Source organism: Parus major, chromosome 1 (genome assembly GCF_001522545.3).
Source record: "Parus major isolate Abel chromosome 1, Parus_major1.1, whole genome shotgun sequence".
NCBI classification, from domain to species: Eukaryota; Metazoa; Chordata; class Aves; order Passeriformes; family Paridae; genus Parus; species Parus major.
In genome coordinates, this window is record NC_031768.1 from 101124701 (window position 1) to 101146508 (window position 21808).

Below are 21808 nucleotides of genomic sequence, written 5' to 3' on the forward strand. Positions count from 1 at the left end.
ACAGCACAGACACACCAAAGAGGCTCTTTAAAACTAGAAGGCAGGTTTTACAGAACCTTTGGTAAGACCTACATACTACTGTCCTACTTCCACAAACTCTGTTTATAGTTTACTAAGAAATTTCTGTGGTGTAGATATCCAACAAATCTCAATGGAATACTTGCTGTCACAGAAAAATGTGCTGGTTTTAAAGAGATGAGGGGGGAAATGCAATACTTCTGCTGCGGCAAAGAAGGTGTTTCCTTGCATCCAAAACTGAACGCTCCCCTACACAGTACTAGCCAAGTGCCTGGGGCAATTTAGAAATGACAATTCCATTGATCTCCAGATGGCAGAAAAAGGACTGTCCAACTTTCCCCTGTTATGGGTTTTTGAAACTACTGCAAATACTCATTCTATTTACACTGTCTGGATTAAGCACATTCGTCAACTAGTACAAAACCCAACTGCCCTGACAGTAAGCACCACTGGTGATTGACTATTCATTTTCTTTTTCTATGCCAGTTCACTGAACATGGTCTGTCTCAGTGCATATTAATTTGCCCATGCCTCAGCAACACTGTTTTACTTTACCAGAAAAAAATATTAAGGCATTATAAATACTCTGATGCATGATATTATAGCATCAATCAGATGCTACCAATATTTTTGCCTCTGGTTTTAGAGGAAGGCTAGAACTGGCTCCTATTAAGCAGCTTAGAACTACCACCTCTGCAAACAAGCAATTTCAACAATTTTTCTAGTTAACATACTCAAATTAAGTTACAACACAATTACTGTTCTTACTAGATAGGAACTACACCATTCTGTATGATCCCATTACAATACTCTTTGAAACCTTTAAACAAGCTTTTGACACAGCCAATGTAAGTCAGCTTCCCTTTATTATTCTGATACCTTGATAGGGCAACCCAAATAAAGGTTCAGAAATCCTAAGTATTGCTTAGACACCTTTAACATTTTTGAAGGCTGAATTCTTCCCATCAGCTAAATTTTAAGACAGAACGACAAGGAAGAGTTACAGAAAAACAAGACACTGAGAAGTCCCATTGCAGTCTGAATGACATTACTAATTACATATTCAAAACACAGCATTTTAAGAGAGAGGATGAAGAAAACAATAGCAGAAGGAATGAAACCAAACAAGACAACACACAGAATCTGCTTTTGCCAAGCCTCCATGAGCATGTTTTGATTTTGCAGTACCAGTCCCCAGACCACTCTGGTTGTGGGTCTGAACTGTCAGCCTGTGGCAAGAAATTAATACCATTAAACCTCTTGAAAAGGATACCACAGAATGATTTGGAACAGTATCTTAATTCAACTCTTGACAAGAAATGCAGCAAGGCTGTGGATTGACTACAGGTCAACATTACAAAAAATCAAAAATTAGCCTAAGAAATGCTGAAAGCCCAGACCCAGCTGAGGTAGCACTAACTTTGCCCTCCACTCAGACAGGTATTGGGCCTGATGATTAAAGAGGAACTGTTAAAAGAAAGGAAGTCATCAGACATCCCGAAGCTTCTCCTGTTTCTAAAAACACAAAAATCTTCAAAGGAAGTTGCAGAGGCAAATGTCTCTTGTTTCAAATTTTGTCATGCTAAGTTGGAGTACACAAATGTTTAAAATAGCACCTGACCCACAGCACACTATATATTTCTGAAAGCAGGCACTGATTTGGGGTCAGCCTGGGTTTGCCTTCACTTCTAGGCAAGTAATGTGGGTATGGCATCCAGAATATGCTTCAGAAGAACAGGACAGGCAGAGTGGAACATAATAATAAAATAAGAATAGCCTGATTTTATTTGTCAAGGGACAGATGAAATAATATTTTTTACTTATTGCTCGTAACTGAATGCTTCTGAGCTTGGGTACAATACTGCTGTAGTATTACTACAGTGCTTAATATTTCCTCAGTGATGGGCTAGAAAAGTTGAAGCTGAGGATATCAGTTTGGAAACAAGTAGCAAAGACAGAATTAAAAATTCAGATCACTGCCTTCTCATGTGACTGATGCACAAAGCTGTGACGTAGTTTCTGATTCAGAAGCTGCGCCTGCTGTGCCACTCTCTGCAATAAATTACCTTTTACATACATGGATAAGCAATCTAATCAAATAAGGATTTAAAGCAGGATGTGCTCAAAGGAACTGTTGATTTCTCTTAAAGCCTACTATTGCTTTTTCTGGGTTTCCATACATATTAAATAGTATATGAGATTTATCAGAGGGAAAAGGTGAGTACAAATTTCTAGGTAGGCAAATAATCTGCTCAGATTTTTTTTTTGTCACTTTCCTATTCACAGGGCATACTCCTGCTCACAAGAAACTCCATTTATCACCAAGAACTACATCAATTGCCAAGAGTGACCTGTTTTTTAGCATAATTGCATCACTGCCCCTTGAGAAATCATTTGCAGCCAGAATGCCAGTCTCCAAACCAAACAACCTGCTTGTTCTTTCCCAGCTTTTTCAGAACAACCACGGTCATGTGGCTTCTTTCTGCAACTCTCAGACTGGCTCCTTTCCCCCTGCCCCCACATGAACAAGAGACAGCCAGCAATATCCTTCCTCACACAGCTGGAATTTGCTGCTACACTACCCATATGGGCATTTACACATTACACATTGGTCAAATGTTTAGGATGAAAACCCTCACTTAAATTAAGTGCTGTTTTCTACCCTGTGGAGTGCTGTGGGTCTTCCAACTATCTATATGCTCCTATGACACCCACTGTTAAAGCTGGTGATGGACACCTGCAGGTAAGGATTTCAACTCTGTTAAATTTTACCTTATCTTTGCTGGACTTATGAAAATAGCTAGAAAAGGCTGCTCTTAAAAGGCATAAAAGCCTGTTTTAAGCATAGAACCTGAACTTTTTATTTTGGATTTCACATATTAAAATAATGGCTGCAAGCCTGCCTTTTAAGGTAGAAACTTCAAACATAATCTATATTTTAAGAAAACTTCCAATGTCCAACTGCTAGACTGTGGTTTATCTGATCAACTGTGCAAAAACAGGTCATAATATTTCTAACAATGAGAAAAACTGAGTGAAAAACAGCACCACGTTAGATGTAAGAGGAATTAAATCCATGGTACAAATTCACAGCAAACTAAATCTCATTTGTATTGCTGCTTATGGAATTACTTGTTTGATTCAGGGAAAAACTACCTTTATCAGAGCCCTGTTGTCTAAAGCAAAGACTATCCATTCCTCAAGGTAAAAACTGTTCATGAAGAACTCTGCTGCAGAGTGGAACTAGAAACTAAAACTATAATGAAGAAAGAAAATGAACTAAAAACTATTTTAAACAGTGTCTCATTACATGCAATTTATTAGTTAGGCACTCCATGTGAGATGTTCTTACCTCATCTATTTTTCAAATTTTCTACTGACTCAGAGTTTCTAAGTCAATGGTTCCAATAAAAGGTATTTAATCAAACATTTGTCTTTTTAATGCTTGTTGTAATATTTCTTGGGAATGCTACAAGGTGAAGTTTTATTAGAAGTTTACTTTTCCACAAATTTTGCAGCTATAATAGAAGTCCTTTTCCATGAGTTTAGGAAGACTAGAGAGACTAAGAAATTCAGTAATTTCAGAACAGAATTTGAAACAGGATGATCAGAGCTAGAAGGCTCAAAGCTAGAAGGATACTATCTTCTTGAAAAGATGGGAATGACCTCCATAAACTTTGATTAAAACCAACATGTAAAACCAAATATACAGGCAATATTATCAACAAGAAACATATTGATACTGAAAGACATCGCCTTATGGAAAATTATTTTATCTAGATCTGACATTTTACCCAGAAAAGATAGCACTTTAATTTGTGCTGCTTAGTAATTCCCAATTATGAGAACTTTAATTGCTTTAAACTTTGCAATGCTTTGAATAGTTTTTAGCACAGCCTAAACCAGAAAAAGAAAAAAAAAAAAATCAAGGTAAGGAATGTGACAAACATTTTCTTTGTGATTTCTTAGCTGCTCTCAGCTTATTAGGAAATAATACCTTACTATGTTTAGGCTCTTTTTTGCCCCTAAAAATTAGTATTAAATTTGAGATTAAGAGTCAGATTCTTGTAAACCACTAAGCAGTTAACAGACTTTTGGTCTCATGTCATTTGAAAGATTCTGAAATTCTTGTTCCACTTCAGTACATAGAAGGAAAACAAAATTTACAAGAATGTCCTCAGCAACAAGCATTAACATTAGAATAGAAGAAATTGAATTTTGAAGCAAAAACCCCAAGGGAATGACAGCAATGCAAAAAGAAAACTAACTGAGCATCTCTAAGACCTCACAGTATTGATACCTTGTTTCTACAGAAATCATATGCTTTCAAATTATCAGTAAGACGTTGTTCCTCCCTGAATGACTACACCCACAGACTGAGGCTGTTGATTGTACTTATAATTGTGGAGCATAGAAACACACGGTTAAGGACAATTACTAACCAGTTATCTTTTGGCTGCCTCCCAATCCCTTCCACACTTTCTTGATCTCATTTTCAGCCCTATCAAGCAGAAGCACATCTCCATCATAACTCATACTTTGGGCAAATGAATCCACCACTATCCCCTGCCCATGCCCTCCCTGTGTCCTAAATGCATCCTAATCCTTACTGCAGTGGCATGCCTCTCTCCCTTGTGTTTTGAAGAAATCAATGACTTATTTAGTCAGATGAAGCTGGTTATTAGTAACATTAATACATTAACTGCCATTTGGCAGAGTATTACAACTTGTGAAAAAAGCTGCTCCAAAAATGATTGTCCCATCTCTGTGACCCATCATCTACCTTTACATTTAACCATGTGTTATTTTTCTTGAAGACACACATAAACAACGTGATGTCCAAAACTGAGCGCAGTTGCCTTGCTGCAATAGCAGCACACAGCAAGAGTCTGAGTGCTGTACTGGAGATCTCTATGCTCCAGAAATGCCACAGCCAAGAGCAGGAATCTGGATGGAAGGCCATTCTCCCTCACAGCTATCTGCCATTACAGCTCTCAGGGAAGAGGCAAACATGGGACTGCTGCTACTTGATTCATCTATAGTCCACCTTGTATGCTGGAAAAAGTGGGAGGAGAAGAGATATTGATGTGATAGCTAACCAAGAACTAAAAAGTGTGATCACTAGGATAGTGCCAAGTTGATACCTACACTTTTCGCAGATGCTTGGTTCTGCAATTTTTAGCTGTGGGATTTCCAAACAGTCCATATCATGTAAATACTCACCACATAAATTAAATATCCAAAGGATAGGATTTGCTAAATCTCATTGTCAATTGCTGCATCCTTACATCATGGAAGGCTCCAAATGTCAATTACTATTAATATTTCAGGGAAGATATTTACAACAGTATGATGATGCCACTGCGTGGGTGTAAGAGATGGTCCAAAGTTTCCCTCATCTGCCTCATGACCGTGGCAAGAACAGAGACTAAGACCCTGGGGATCCCAAGGGACTTTGTACAGGGGTTCTGGCCTGGTTGAGGTGGATGCTTGCCAGGTGATCGTTTGCAGGTGTACTTGCTGTGCTGCCATGGTACCCTGCTTTTGTTCCTGCTGGTGAGCAGGGACTTGTAAGGAGCTGTCTGTTCTGTACCTTACACCTGCTTCCCAGAGCAGCAGGTCTCATCACAATAGCCTGGGAATTTCCCCACCTCTTGGCCAGTTGCCCCTCGCTTTTGAAACAGACTATGAAAGTGACTTTCTAAGTTACTTCCTCTGGGAGAGATCTCCCCACTGAAGAAGACACTGGTGATCCTGTCTCGTCCATTGGTAGCTATAACTCCCCCTTCTCTATCACATAACCCCTGTTGTTGGCACTAAAATAAAGGTGCATTCTTGTTGTGATTTAAACTGAAATCCCTTTGTGTCCTTTTTGCACTCTGAGATCAAATTAACCTCTCATGACTCCCACTTGTATTAGTGGATCGTGACAATGGATTACATCGGATTTGTCTTCCCAGGGTTCATTATAATTTAATTCAAAATTTAAGAACACTTCCAGGTTTACTCTTCTACTTTTCAACTAAGGTAGTGTATCAATAGGAAAAGTGAGATGATATATTTTTGCTTCTGGTGGTAATTTCTCATCACAGAAGTACATTTTTTTTTCTACATTAGTAGTTTGCATACCAACTTCATCCTGGATCTCCTCTGCCACAGCAGGCACATTGTAGAGGAAGGAGAGAGACTGGTTCATGCGTTCATATATCACACGTAGATGTGTCATAACCTACGGAAACAAAAATATTCAGTGGAGGAGAATACTATGGATAGTTTGACATTATCACAAATTTCATAGATTATAGGAAGCAAGACCATTTTTACATGTGCAGGTATAATATTTCAATATGCTCTATGTATCAAAACTGTAAGGTCAAACCCATTACAAAACTCACCTCTCTCCTGAATTAAAAATAGCATTCTAAATGGTCTTCCATAGCAATCACCTGAAATCTCATGGAAATGCAGTAATTTAAAGTAGGGGTTTACATTTGCTGTGAGACAGAACATACATGCAAGCACAGCTGTTGTGGCAGAAATCCACAGCTTCATTCTTCTTTCAGCAACATTTACATTTGCCCATACTCCTAAGTTTTCACATAACGTGTAAACCAAGTGAGGCACAGTGATTACTGCATTAGTATGTTTACTTCCTGATCCAAATACTGAGAAAACAAACAGGTCTCCAAAGAAAAACAAGGTAACATTTGCAAATTGTAAACATTTTCAGCTGCAAACAAAAACTATTTCCACCCAGAAGCATTACTGCATGGTCTCATGAGATTACAGCTCTACTGCCCCAAGTGCCTTCACATTGCTACAGGCTGAGTTATGACACCACATGATATGTGCTCCCCCAGGGTACTCTTCACAAGTATCACCTTTCTTCAGTAGAAGGAGAAACTGAGGTGCATCTTAAAAGAGTTAGAAGTCTGACAGGATAATTAGGCCTAACAAGTAAAATGAGTTGCAGACAGCAATTTTAATGAAGCAGCAGTATGATTTCTTCAAATCCAAATATTTATGCTATTGAACAAAATATTTTGTTCTCCATTTTCCACTAAAAAAAATTTCACAAATCGAACTCTCAGTCCACGTTTCCCCAGACATCTGATCAGTTCTAGACACAAAGATGCTGTATCAATACTCATTCCTACAATGACATATTAGGCAATACAGTGCACTTCTTGTATTTATATGCCAGTTTCAATTCTTCACCAGTGCTACCACACAACCTGTGCTCTGCAAAATTTCACTGATTTCTGTTATTAAATAATCCAATGGCTTGGAAAATAAAAGTAATGTTAGATGCTTAAGCCAAGGCAAAGACCACAGTCACTGCAGAGACTTTTAGAAGTGTGAATTTCTCACTCCAGCCATTTCAAGCAAGACAGCATGATCTCAATGTACACATTTGGCTGAAACAGATGTTTGAAAATCTTATCTGCCATTCAGGGAGTTTTGATTTTTCTTTTAGTAATATCAGTTAATTCAAAAACGATGGCTGGAACAGTGCCTGTCATTGAATGCTACAAGAGGGAACAGCAGCAGATTCCACAGATTCCAGTACATTGTTTTTACAGCTTATCCATTGTGACTCCAATTTTAATTGCTGTTTTGAAAGCCAGCTACATCTTCAATTTTGGATGTTTTCTTTCTGCTTACTTGCCCTCTATGATTTATGAAGACAAGATAAAAGATGTTCCAAAACATATGCATTGAGGACTACAGTAACATTCAGCAGTTACATGCCATGAACTACAGTGTCTATTTTAAAAGAACACATTAAACTCAAGTGCATTGCAGTAATCACATTTATAGACATTACAAGTGCCTCTGCAATGACTGTAGCAAGGTTGGTCACAGTCAGATGGCTACACTGCTTCTGGTTCTGCCACTTCAGCTGAGAAAACCACAACCATGCGCTGCTGTTAAATCGATTGTTGATGTTTTCCCAGAGGTATTATTTACCTAAGTACTAACAAAGGCTCTAAGCATTACTGCTCTGGAAGTCTCCTCAGGACATGCTCACGACTGACTCATGGTCCATGAAAAAAAACCTGTTTTCAGTTCTTCTCAGAAGAAAAATCATACCCATATTACTGTATCACTTTGCCTTAATCTTCTCATGGAAAACAGATTATTTTTGATTGCATTTAAAATTGTCCACGGAAGGGAGTTGGGTATTTTATAAAAAATAGGTTGTCAGAAATTTCACAATAGTTTTGAACCAACATGACCTCACTAAGCATCAGTGGGGATTACCTGAGATCTGATTTGGGCAGCTTTCTTTGGATCTACCATGCGGACGTGTTCAAAGTGTTTGAGCGTGTGCTGTCTGTCTTTCTGCTCAGCACGCACATACTTCTTCAGCATGTTGAACACGTGACGAGGCTACAGGGAAGAAAAAGAACAAAAACCTATCAGTTTAGAACAACAGACATTTTTATTTCTTGCACTGGATATGTATCCCAAGCCAAAAGCTGTTGGTGCTATCTTGTAGAAGACAACTCTGACTACTTTGAGGAACATCCTTTCAACTGAACACCATCAGGATGCACCATTAAATAGTAGTTGTAGGCATAGATAATGTTCCTGAGGAGGATGTTCTGATTTTCTATGTTTCTACCAATCCCCAGACTTGACTGCAAAACTCAAGGAAAAAGAAAATTCATAATGTTCCTGTCCTGTCACTAATGCTACTCCACCAGAGAAAACAGAGGAAAAGAACCACTGAGCTGAGTTGTAAGAACATACACATCTAGAACACACAACTGACTGAAAACCCGTAAGAAAAAAGAGACATCTGCCTACTAGTTTTCTGAAGTTTCTCAGCTTAGATGCTAGATTTTGCAAAAATGTGAAGTCTATTGTAAGTAATATGAATTAGTAAAACCTACTAGATATAAGCCTTCAGGCATGTAATCGCACACAAAGAAAGGATAGCAAATGAAGGGAACTTGAAAATATACACTGTGATGGCAAAGCACTGAAGGTTAAGACATGCATTTCTATGTACTTTCCTGCTCTGCACAATAAGACAGTGTCAAAACAGGAAAAAGCATCCAGCTAAGACATCCATCTTTAACTGAGATTATGATGGATTCTGAAAATGCAGTCCCCTTCTATCCATTCCCACTTGTGGTGCTGTGCTTGTGCATCCTACCTGAAGCTGCTGAGCAGTAAGAAAGAACAAAAAGATGACCTCATTGTGTGGCAGATTAAAGAATGAACAGAAGTGGTAAACAGCTTGTCTAGGCACTGACAGTGACACAGGGAAGGTGTGGAAGTGGTAAAATAAGTGCCAGAAGCTCTGTGCATGGCTTTCCAAAGCAGGAAGAACTGCGGGTGAAGTTTTAGGAAGACTTAGATTCATGGACAAATATAGAACCTAAACTGATTTAACATTTACACAAGAGACAAATACTAAGATATGGAGTCCAAATATTTCAGAATCTTTTCAGTTTAAGAGAAGCAACAGATTCAAAAATGTCTAAGGAAAGTAAACTAAAGGTTACTTGGAGAAGATATGTCAGACAGAAATAGAGATGTGAAGCCATATCCTGCCAGACAAATAAATTGTCTCCATTGCTGAAAATTCATTAATGAGGAAAATAACTCCAAGTTCCCAAAGCCATGTGTTCTCAGGTGAAATTGCAAGAAACTGTGGACAAGTGCTAGAAAGTGAGTAATCCTCACAAAATTGTGGTAATGGCCAAACAACTGAAATGTCAACTGTAAAGCTTTGTCAAAAAGAAGGCTAGAAGACCAGAAAGTTTAACAAGAAGAAGATTTTGAAAACAGAAAATTTAGCTACCTTTCCTGATAATTCAACTTTTCTTGCCCCCAACACTCATCAAGGTAACAGACTAGGGCAGACTAGACAGAAAAGGATTAATTTATTTTTATTTTTTTTCATGAGATATTACAAGTTAAATATCATGTCTAAAACCAGAAGGGAATAACTTTTGTTTTTCCATAGCATGTCTGTATTCACTGGAATGTGTGAATAAGACTTTACAAGTAGATTTGTTAACAGGACAACCATCTTGAAAATACCTAACAAATACCACTAACAGCAGTACTTGGGTATACTGTCCGTCCACTTTCAGTGCCTTTTCTAACACTGAGAAATGTCCCACATATATATCACTATAAAGTAGAAATGGAGATGTGTTCCTCCAGCATGTCTGACCAAAAAATCTTCCTATTATGGCAGCAGAAATCCAAAATTCAAGTTTAGGACAATGAAAGAATATTTAATGCAAAGTGTTTCCTTAGGACAGGCAGAGACTGCTTTTTCTCAAGCAGGAAAGAAACCCCAACAAAACACTGGAAACTCCCTCTGTGAAGGAATACAAACCTAGGGAGTTTCAATGTTTTGGTTTTAGAACTATCCATTTGCACGCTTCAGCCCTGATGTGGTGATCTCACACGTCTTAAAAACTTGTGACATTGCTTGAACAAGTGATCTAGAGCTAAGAAGTCCCTGTGAAGCACTGAATCACCTGGCACAGACACACAAGGACTTCCTGGTCAGCAGGGCATTGCACTACATGTGACCTCTCAGGATGTATGTAGGCATCTATGGAAACAACACGATTCTCTCAATGGAATGCTGGAACCTGAGATATATATGTGCACAGGACCTCCTGATGTTTAAGTTGAAAAGGATTAGAAGACTCACCACATACTTTTTATTGCCAAAAATGTCTTTATTGTGACCTTTAGGAAACATGCCCTGCCCCAGCTCTTAAGGTAATGTACTAGGTCATTTCCACATAGATCAAAAATCCCCAAAAGGTGGTGGTATCCCTTGAACATCTGACATGAACTAAAACAGCTCTTCTTCCTTTCTGGAAGTCCCAGATACATTGGATCAGGTCAGACCTCCAACTTGCCCAACTATTTTTCAGTGCTTCTGCCTCATGGCTTCAGGGCTGTGGATGGAGGCAAAACTGCCAGAGTTGGTGATGAATAATGACAACTCTTCACAGGGCTTTGCAGACCCTAGTGGGGCATCTACCATAAATGAGTCCCATGTTGTACAGTTGAATTTAACTTAGACTGCAAAAAAATATTAAAAGTTATTTGAAAATTTTCTTCTTGATGCAGGAAGCCATAGAATTACTGTTTGCAGAGTTTTGACAAACTTCTGCATCATCAAAAGTAGTTGACCTCAAGTCTCAACTCTATATTGTACTCCATACCCATTTTCTTTTAAATATCATTGAGTGAACTGATTCAACTTAAAAGTTGTACACATATAGACACTTTTTGCAGAAGCACTTCCTTTGTCAAATTAAAAATTATTTGCAACTGTGGGTTAATACAATGCATATTCTTCAAAAAAACACTGGCCTATAGAATTGCAAAATTCTTATGCTGCAGGAAGAAGAACTGAAAGCAAGTAGTCAAGTTATGACATTTAGAGGAAATCACTATCATATATTTGTTTCTTCTGGGAAAACTGAAGCCATTATATCTGCAGCTGTCTATTACTTTGACCCTAAGCAGGAACTTTCAGACTAAATTATAAATCAAAGTGGTTCTAGTAGGAGCTAAATTAAGTTCCCAAGGTCCTAGCTGTGACACTGTCTGTGGCAGAAGAACAAATGGCTGACATGTATTTAGGCCAGCTTGGCACCTCTTGCTCTTCTTAAATAATGTACCAACCACCAAATTTCTTTAAAAAATTCAGGGTCTAACACTTGGAAGTTCTGCTGTTTATTCTGCCAGGGAAAACTCTGCATGTTTATGGCTGTAGTTGTCATAGTAAAAAACATCTCGCAGAATATCTGGGATCAGCCACCAGTGGCTACACCTAAGCCTCATGAAATAATTCCACTATTTTCGGTGATCTGTACCTGTTTTGCTGGCTTGTTTCCTTTTTTTTTTTTGTTTTGGTCTTCCTCTGAAGGCAACCAGGATACTATTGATGACATTGGTGACTATCATTTAGGCAGTGACAAGAAAGGCCAGTGACCTCCTCAGCAACAGGATCCATCATCAAATTCTGAACACATTTTAATCCATTAACTATGCTGATTAGTTTGGAATAACATAGGCAATGTGTATTGCAAAACTCTCGCCTGGCTGGCAAGAAGCTTAAATCCACAGTCTCATGCCACACACTATTCAGGCATATGCAGCAAAAAAGACATACCTAATAAGATGTGAACCTACCAACTATTTTAAGCATATACTGTAACACGGTTTGCTCCTATCAAACTCATTTCAAAGCTCCCCCTTCTCAGCAGATGCAAACACCTGTTTTTTATCTAAACTGAGCACAACTGAGATTGATCACGGTCTTTCTTACAAGCTATTGTGACCATCCAGCAGATGTGCTCATGTTCTTGGGTATTTTATAGTTGTTAGTTTAAAATCCCATTTATGCTGGAGAATGTTGTCAAAGTACTATTCTAAATAGCTTTCCTGAGTATATGAGGACTTGCATGCATTTGATACATTTGGGACAAATTAGACAGGTTCACAGACAATGTATGTGGGCTACACAGACTATCTGGGATGACAATGCACCATTAAGAACAAATGTTCTACCTAGAATTGTAGAGAATATGCCTTGTCTCTTATTTGGAAGATGATTCATTCTGTGGTCTTGTATATGAGATCTAAAATAATCCATAATCCAGTTTCTAGAAAGTTACATATAAACACATATACCTAAAATACATACACATACAGATGTTTCCCCACCACTATACTGATCCTGATCTGCTGTTTCAGATTTTAAGGGAGTAAAGACACAGTGCTGTTTAATTGAGCTTGGAAAATGGAAACATCAAATGTAGTTTGCATAGCTAAAATCTCTCCTCATGGAAAAAAAAATCTCATCGAAATCCAAAATACTTACTAGAGAAACCACACAAAAACCATATTAAACCATATTAAAGCACTTTGAAAACACAACTTCCTGGCTTTGTGCCATGGAACTTCCATGGGAAATTCTGAGCTGGCTTGTCATTTTCATCAAAATTCACTCGAAATCAGAAAAGAAACTATTTGACCTTGCCTTTAGAGAAAAATCAATCATCAATCCTTCAGATTACTCCTCTTGCAACAATTGCTTCTTTTCATTTACTATTTTGAATACCTTGTGTACCATATTCAGTACATAGTTCACTTGCTACATTATTAACTTACAGGTCATGTTTCATCTAGGAGAAGTAGCTCATTTTAGAAACACTCAAGAAAAATTGAACTGGATGAATGCAAACACTCATGGGCAAGACAAATAAATCCCCATCCAGATACCTGTTCTGTGGAGTTAAAAATGTCTTCTCATAATTTCTGCTAATTTGTAACAAAGCATGTTATCTCACACATCAGAACTGCCCGGGTATAATGATGCCCAAGACTAACATTTCTCTCCCCTCTTAAAGACTCCTCTGGGGGCCAAATAAAATGAAAGCTATTTGCAGTTTGTGCTATTTCACAAAAAAACTCACAAAATTAAGTGTATATGAAAAATTCCACACCTAGAAGTTAATGGGGTTGGAGGAGCAGAGGTAAAGGGTGGAGTATTAGAGCTGGACTGTTGTTTCCTGCTGCTCAGGAAGATTTTTATCACAAATTCAGCAGCAACACTTTGGCCTGCCTCCAACTGCGATTTTACACAGCAATCTCCTTGGTTTCAGGAAATACTCTGACCTTCCCAAATACCAAGACATTGAGCATGGGCTCCCCTGCACATTCCTCTTCCCCATCCAAATAGCCAAACCTGACTAGTTTTAGCCCACACTGTGCTCTCTCTGTGAATAGACACTGCTCCCAAGCAAAAAAGGTACCAGAGTGAATTCTGAAGAAAAATAAAACATGGGAAAAAAAAAAAATCAGATTGATTAATGTACATTACAGGGTTGATCTTAATGATCCCACTCTTCTAAGCAAGAATTTGCACTTAAGTAAAATAGTGCTGAATTAGAAGAGAAGCATTTTAAACTGATTTCAAGAATTATATGCTTACTTGAATTTATGTGCAAAGTAAAGAGGTTAATTAATTACCTTTCAAAGTTTTCCTGTATGATTCACTCCTCTAAAATCCTTTATTTCAAAAATTTTCTTGTCTGCTTGTCTTCATTACCCACCACCAGCTTCCCACAGACAATGTGCCTCTCTTACCATTAAAGATTACAAAGGGAGACATAAATCCACAAAAATCTGACATGCACATGAAGAAAGGAATACAAGCAAATTACAGAATAAATCTGCTCACAGAGAATGATGGATTTGAATTCCCCTATTTAATGTACAAAATGAAGGGTAAAATTTCCAACTGTTTTAAAAACTGGAGGCATATTGCTTCCAGATGCCACTAATCCTCCTTTCCTGTAGTAAGCCCATTAAGCAGGATGAAACAATATACTATTTTGACACTGGATACTGAACAGCTGCACCCCATTTTCAAAGGCAGCAAAGTACAGCAGCACAGCTAAGCTGCATCAGGAATCAAGAATGAGGAACAAATTTTGAGTTTCTGGGCAGCCTGCATGACAGTGCTTCTGAGAACAGAACAAGAGTAAAAATATTTGGTTTTGCTTAAATTTATTGTCTTATACACCTTGAAACTATGCAATGTCATCTCTGTGTGCTCCCTCTCTCCCTTGCTGCCCTAAATGGTACTCAGAGGCACACCTCTGACACTGTCACTGGGCAATCATCCATGCAACACATTAAAAAACCTGCAGGTGCAGTTTTTTATCTGATACAGAAGCTATTCATAAAGGATTCACAGAATTTTTAACCCTCCTAACTGCACACAGCACTTCCATAAAAAAGTCTAATTTATTTTTTACATTTAAATCCAAATTCTTCCACACAATTTTAGAGAAAGAGACTCCATCCCTTAAAATATTTAGAATCTATTTTTGTAGTAAATATACTAACAGCAGGTGATTTGAAGCAGGCTGTCTTAAAAATAATTTGAGAACTCCAGAACCCCCCACTCCCACACTTTTTCTAATAATACTTAACAAGGTATCAGTAAGGTTATGAATTACTCTCCCAAAGATAACACAACTGCATCAAATGCACTTTTAGTTTACGAGGGAACTGCCAGAGCAAAATACAGCTAGGGTACAAGAGTTGCATTTTTCATTAAGCTCATTTTCTCTTTGCCTAGACAGCCAAATTTGGATTCACAGTGTATTCAAACTTCTGGCTCTATATCCTGCAAAGCTGTTAGTGGACTGGAATAACTCATTAGGTTGCTCAGCTATCATCAGCTGTTCCCCAGGTTTCACCCTCACAGAATCACAGAATCACTAGGTTGGAAGGAACCTTTAAGATCACTGAAGTCCAACCCATGCCCTAACACCACCTCAACCAAACCACAGCACCGAGTGCCACACTCAATCTTTTTTTAAGCACATCCAGGGATGGTTAATCTACCACCTCCATAGGCAGATGATTCCAGTACTTTATCAGTCTTTTAGTAAAAATATTTTCCTAATATCCAGCCTAAATTTCCTTTGGCACAGCTTAAGACTGTGTCCTCTTGTTCTGTCAGTTGCTCCCTGGAGAAAGAGACCAACCCCACCTGACTACAAACACCTTTCAGGAAATTGTAGAGAGTGATAAGGTCATCTCTGGGTCTCCTTTTCTCCAGGCTAAACAACCCCAGCTCCCTCAGCCCCTCACCAGCTTCACTGCCCTCCTCTGGACATGCTCCAGTGTCTGAGGGGCCAGAACTGGACACAGCACTCACGGAGTGGCCTCACCAGTGCTGAGCACAGGGGGAGAATGACCTCCCTGCTCCTGCTGGCCACACCATTCCTGATCCAGACCAGGGGCCATTGGCCTTCTTGGCCACCAGGGCACAGTGCTGGTTCATGTCCAGCTGCTGTCACCAGCACCCCCAGGTCCCTTTCTGCCTGGGCACTGTCCAGACACACCATCCCCAGCCTGGAACATTGCAGAGGGCTTTTGTGGCCAAAATGCTGGACTCGGCACTTGGACTTATTAAATTTCATCTTATTGGACTCTGTCCATCCATCCAACCATTCCAGGTCTCTTTAAAGAGTCCTCCTACCTTCCAACAGATTGACATATGCTCCCATCTGCAAATTTAATGATAGACTCACCCATGCCATCAATAAAAATATTGAACAGACCTGGCCCCAGCACAGCCCCCTGAGGGACACCACTGGTGACTGTCACCAGCTGGATGCAGCACCGTTCACCACCACTCTCTGGGCCATCCAGCCAGTTCCTAACCCAGCACAGAGTGCTCCTGCCCAAGCCAAAGGCTGACAGCTTTTCCAGGAGTGTGCTGTGGGGAACAGTGTCAAAGGCCTTGCTGAAGTCCAAATAGACAACATCCACAGCTTTTCCAACATCTACCTGGTCATAAAAGGAGACGAGGTTGGTAAACATGACCTGCCTCTCCTAAACCCCTGCTGACTGGGTCTGATACCCTGGCCATGCTGTAAGTGCTGTGTGATGACACTCAGTATAAACTGTTCCTTTACCTTAACAGGTACTGAGGTCAGGCTGAGGGGTCTATAATTGCCAGGATCCTCCTTCCCACCCTTTTTGTGAATGGGTGTCACACTGGCCAGCTTCCAGTCATCTGGAACCTCCCCAGTGAGCCAGGACTGCTGGTAAATGATGGAGAGTGGCTCCACAAGCTCAGCTGCCAGCTCCTCCTCACCCTGGGATGGATCCCATCTGGTCCCATAGATTTATGAACATCCAAGTGGCTCAGCAGTTCTCTGACTGCCTGCTCCTGGATAACAGGGGAACATTCTGCTCCCTGACACCATCTACCAGTCCAGGAGGACAGTTATATTGAGGACAAGCTGTCTTTCTGCTGAAGGCAGAGGCAAAGAAGGTGTTAAACACCTCTGCCTTCTCCTAATCTGCAGATATGAAGTTCCCTCCCACATTCAGGAGAGAACCAAGGTTGTTCTTACCCTTTCTTTTGCTGTTAATATATTTGTAAAAACACTTTTTATTATCCTTCACAAAAGTTGCCAAGTGAAGTTCTAACTGAGCTTTGGCCTTTCTAGTTTTTTTTCTACATGCCCTAGCAATCCCCTTAAATATTTCCTGGGATACCTGACCTTCCTTTTAAAGATTATACTTCCTCTTTTTATTCCTAAATTCCTTCAAAACCTCCTCCTCTCTCTCAATAAAACCAGAGAAATCATCCTGCTGAATTCAAGGTCAGTATTTTCAAGTGCTTTGGCATGCACCTGATCAGCAGTTCAACACCTCAGCTGTCATCAGCTACAGAGCACACAACCAAAAAATGCTGAGGCAAGGACAAGACCATCTACAAGACTGAACAAGGACTTTAAAGACATTGTTTAAAGATTTGTTTAAAGACATTATTTTTAAGACTGTTCAACCCTGTTATTCTGAGATGAGTCCCTGTCTGGTAGCACCTTCAGCTGATGTTACCTCCATGCTTGCTGCCTCCTCCTTTCAGAATTATTAGCTTCTGTAGGACATATATAGGACATATATTCAATATAGGATGCACTTCAGTTTTTCAAACAGTACTTTCAAAACTTACTTGTATTGGACTCATGTCACCTTTCAGGCCTGGTGCTCTCCCTCTAACACAGGAAATAGAACAGTAATTCAAACATCCTGGGGGCTGACTACAAGCTACACAAGCACAAAATGCCAGTTTTTCTGGTCCCAGAGTCACTGATAACATTTTTTCCCTTTAGAGTTCTGTAGCTGAAGTTCATTTTGTGTCTTCTGCATTCCACAGGTTGGCAGCTGTAGAGACCTTTCTTGCTGTTATGTGTGGTCCCCATCATACCCTTCAACAACTGAAGATACCTGCAGAACCAAGCTGCCAGCCTGACACACATACAGCTTGTAGTCAATTCATTTTACTGGGGTACCTTTCTGACAGGATTACATTTGTACAATGCCAAACTTCAAAGCAGGAAACCCTACCTTTGGTGAACTACCCAAATGTGAGGTGCCCCCCACGAAGGGAGGCAAAGATTTCATTTCAGATAAGCATTGTTAAAGTGAGAGGTGTGGCTTCAAGCCCAGGAAATGTAAATTCTAAACTTTTGTCTAAGGAAATGTGCCTTTTGAACCCAGGAAGAGTTGCCCCACCCCAGACCCCTTGTGGGGTGGCAGCCCAGGGAGTTCTGATTGGGTTTGTGCCCCTGGGGTTTCTCCCTTGCTGTGTTCCTAGTGGTCCCTGATCTTGAACTCCACCCTGGTTCTGTCCCTCAAAACCCATCTCCCTGCCTCTGTTCAGGGCTCTCTGTCTCTGGATCTGAGTTTGTTCCTGTGCTGAATAAATGGTTTCCTGAGCAGAAGCTTGTCTTGTTTGTGTCCCATGCCAGTTCCTGGTAACTGTGGCTTCCCTGGGCATGATCCTGCAGCTGCAGAACGCAACACCCAAACCCACAGTGGAAGAAAGCAAACATGACCTGCAGCCAGTCCATATAATCACCTTACCTCAGTCCTGAGCCACAGACTCCAGCTTCCTAAAAGAAGCTGCATCCCAACTTATAACTCACTAATCTGTCTCCTAATGAGTTCAAGCCTTTCACTACCCTTACTGTGGTCAGAGGTTATAACATGAAACTCATACTCAGGCCAAATAATATCCTCTATCAATTTAACACCAACTAGCTTAATTTTCCACAAATTACTACGGCAAAATATATGGAAACTCTTCACACAACTATCCTGAAGTCACCCCATGACACTTTTACCTGAGTGAAAGATTTTAACTTTTACTTGGCAGACATGGTAAAAGCAAGAGAGTTAAAAGAGAGACATGGTAAAAGCAAGTTCCATCAGGTGGAGGAAAAAAATCAATTCTGATGAAAATTATCATGAACTAAGACAATGATTACTTTTACATGGTCACCAAATATGCAGGTTTCTCCTCAGGAGGAAATTTATTGAAACTAGATAATGTAATCATGTTAGCCTTATTGATGTAACTCCCTGTGAGGTCAAATTCACTAAAAGACTCAGCAGTATAACAATGTTTTTTTTCCATCTAGGAAGTGTTCAAGAGGCCAGAGATACATAAAACAATTTACTGTTTTCCCCAAGTCTTTTTACAAATTCTCTTTCTCTGGAGGTCACTGACCAGCTATTGTGGTATTGAAACAAGTGTCAGAGATATAGAGTCATTAAATTCCATTAAATCTGCATTCTGAATGTACACCCACCAACAGCCATCACATCCACAGCAGACATTCAAATTCCTAGTGTGCTAACTTCATGCCATCCAACAATCCTCACAAGATCATTCACCAAATACTTCAGCAGTTCAACAAACAAAACAAAAGATCACAACCATCCTATCTTTCAGCTCCATGTTGTCATGATGAAGTACCCTAATATGCATCACTTGGAGAGACACCATCCCCCAAGATCTGTGAACAGCTACCATTTCTGACAACCAAATCACTTCCACATGATTCACTTAAGTATCTTTATTATGAATCTATCCATCAACAGGTATGCACACGGTGAGCTCGTGTCTGTATTTAGGCAAATTGTCTGACTGCTTGTCAAACTGTCACAGATCTTGCACAGTGAACACACTCCTGGCTCCAAAACTGGACTGTACCTGGGCACATGTACATTTCCCCCACATTTCCCCCAGGACAACCACAATGATTGTGACACAGCTGGCACAGCTCATGGTATCACACTCACCCTGGGTGGGACAGTTTGCAGGGCTGTGATGTAGTTCTCCAGAGCAATGCGTCGACGGTCATTCAGCATGGCTTCCACTCGTGCCATGTGAGTCTCCACAAGCTGCTGTCTTTCATTTGCTGCTTCTTGTTCCAGTGATTCCACTTTCTCCTGGAAATGCTGAAAAAACATCAATCACAACAGAAATAGAGAAGACATCAGCACAGACCAGCATACATGAACACCTCTGCAAACCATGAAAATCTTTCCCCACGTCAGTGTAGTTTGGCTCCCAGAAACTGTACTGCAAACACCTTTACTCATTTCAGTGGGAACTTCAGTGCCTCTTTCAGGAACACCTGGCCATGTTTTATTAATCTAATAAAAATATTCCTGACATGTTCAGCACAACCACCAGTGAATCCTTTGTGTGCCTCGAGACAGAGGTTCAGCACCACAGAATTGTGCCTGGGGGAGGGTGAAGTTTAACAAGTGTAAACCTGTGACCTGGTGGCAATTCCTTCCTTAGATCACATCTTCCATCTCTGCTTTGAGCTTGGGTTCTGCAGCTTGTATTATTTTATAATGGCCTAAATTTTGATAGGAGCCCATGGGAACCGAGTTTTCAGATCTCACTGAAGGCAAATCTCAATTCAAGTGGAATCTACCTCTCCATTCAGTCAGGAGCAATGTCCTGCACTGCTGTTCCAAGGACTGGCTGCAAAGTACAGAGACACCCAGTGGCCACTAACAGCTGGGGTAAAAAACCTCAAGACAAAAAGGGAGCAAAGAATAACATGAAATCTCCATAAAGTAGATTATTAAATTATATCACACTCAGCACCCCTTGTATCTGAATTGGGGCCCTAGATGGTAAGGTTGTGGTTGCATTTTCCTTTACCTGGATAACAGCTTTCTTGTCGGCCTTTGGCAAGTTCTTTGCTTGACGTTCTGCCTCTTCCCACTCTCTCATGACCTAATGAACAAAACAAGGAGTGTGACTTTCCTATTTTCCTCTCTTGTCCCACGGCTTAGCATTAGCCAAGCACTGCAGCTCCAAGAGTCATATTTTTACATTCCTCTCCTCCATTTATCTCTAGAAAAAAAGGCAGTTACAACATTTTATGAAGGTAGCATCCTGTTATTAAATTAAAAAAAGACAGTATTTGTGTCTCTGAACACTGTGTCAAGCCCTCACAGCTCCACTGTGAAGGAACACATTAACCAGCCCTCAAGCAAGGGAAGTGGAGATCTCCATGGGTGAACACACCAGCCCTTTTTCATCTCAGACAGGAAGAAAACAGATTCCACATATTGTACATCCTTGGACAAAACAAGTAAATTTCAACTCATCCCAATTAGATCATGCCACCTTTTTTTGCAACATAAAACCTTGTACTTTATTCAGTCTGCTTGAACGTTGGCCTAGGTTAGCAACTTTATTATTTTTTTCTCCCTCTTCTCCCTTTCTGTCTCAAAATCATACTTCTGACATCTCCCTAATTTTCTGACTCTGAAAGAGCAGTTACGGATTTTCAGAACAAGAGTTCCCTTGCCATCTTTATCCCCCAAACTAACCCTCTGCTAATCCACATGATGAAAATAAGCACTGTGGGTAATGAGATTAAGGGGACCTTTGGCTACACCAGGTCTGTCTCTGTCCATTTTACTTCTTTTATGGCACGGAAGGCAGGATGATAAACTGACAGCCTATACAGCTATAGTTGAGAGAGATGTAAATTAGTGGCCTCTTTATTAATTCGAGTTTAAAATTATATTAAAAAAAAAAAAAAAGGTAAAAACTTTAAAGAGACACCAGAACTGTTCAGGCTGGTTGAGAACTGCAGTATTTTGAGATGTTTGCTTTGGAAATAAATTTCCAAGAAGCAAAACTATTCTTGGACAAAAGGTATCATGAAGTTTCTATCATAAGTATTTTATATGCTACAATTCCAAAAATATTGTAGACAGCCAAAGGAAGAGCAAATTTAAGACATGAGGATACCACAAGATGTCTGATGAGAGAAATGTATAAATATAGTGCTCCCTTGAATAAGGTTCAGTATCTGGTTCATCAGGCTATTTAGCAGCAACTAATTAATTAAGGGAGCTGTATAGGTATTAACAAACTGAA

General features: G+C 39.8%; 1 protein-coding gene across 4 annotated transcripts in view; it reads right to left on the reverse strand.

The window, feature by feature from the left end:
• APP (amyloid beta precursor protein) overlaps nucleotides 1-21808 on the reverse strand; it is a 227524-nt gene that overhangs the window by 48827 nt on the left and 156889 nt on the right. For all 4 annotated transcript variants that reach the window (XM_015622098.1, XM_019006115.1, XM_015622088.3 and 1 more), the window contains 4 exons: nucleotides 20576-20650; nucleotides 19696-19854; nucleotides 8284-8412; nucleotides 6148-6247 (listed from right to left, as the gene is read on the reverse strand). In XM_015622098.1, the coding sequence (XP_015477584.1) occupies nucleotides 6148-6247; nucleotides 8284-8412; nucleotides 19696-19854; nucleotides 20576-20650 (463 nt within the window). The remainder of the gene's footprint in view (nucleotides 1-6147; nucleotides 6248-8283; nucleotides 8413-19695; nucleotides 19855-20575; nucleotides 20651-21808) is intronic.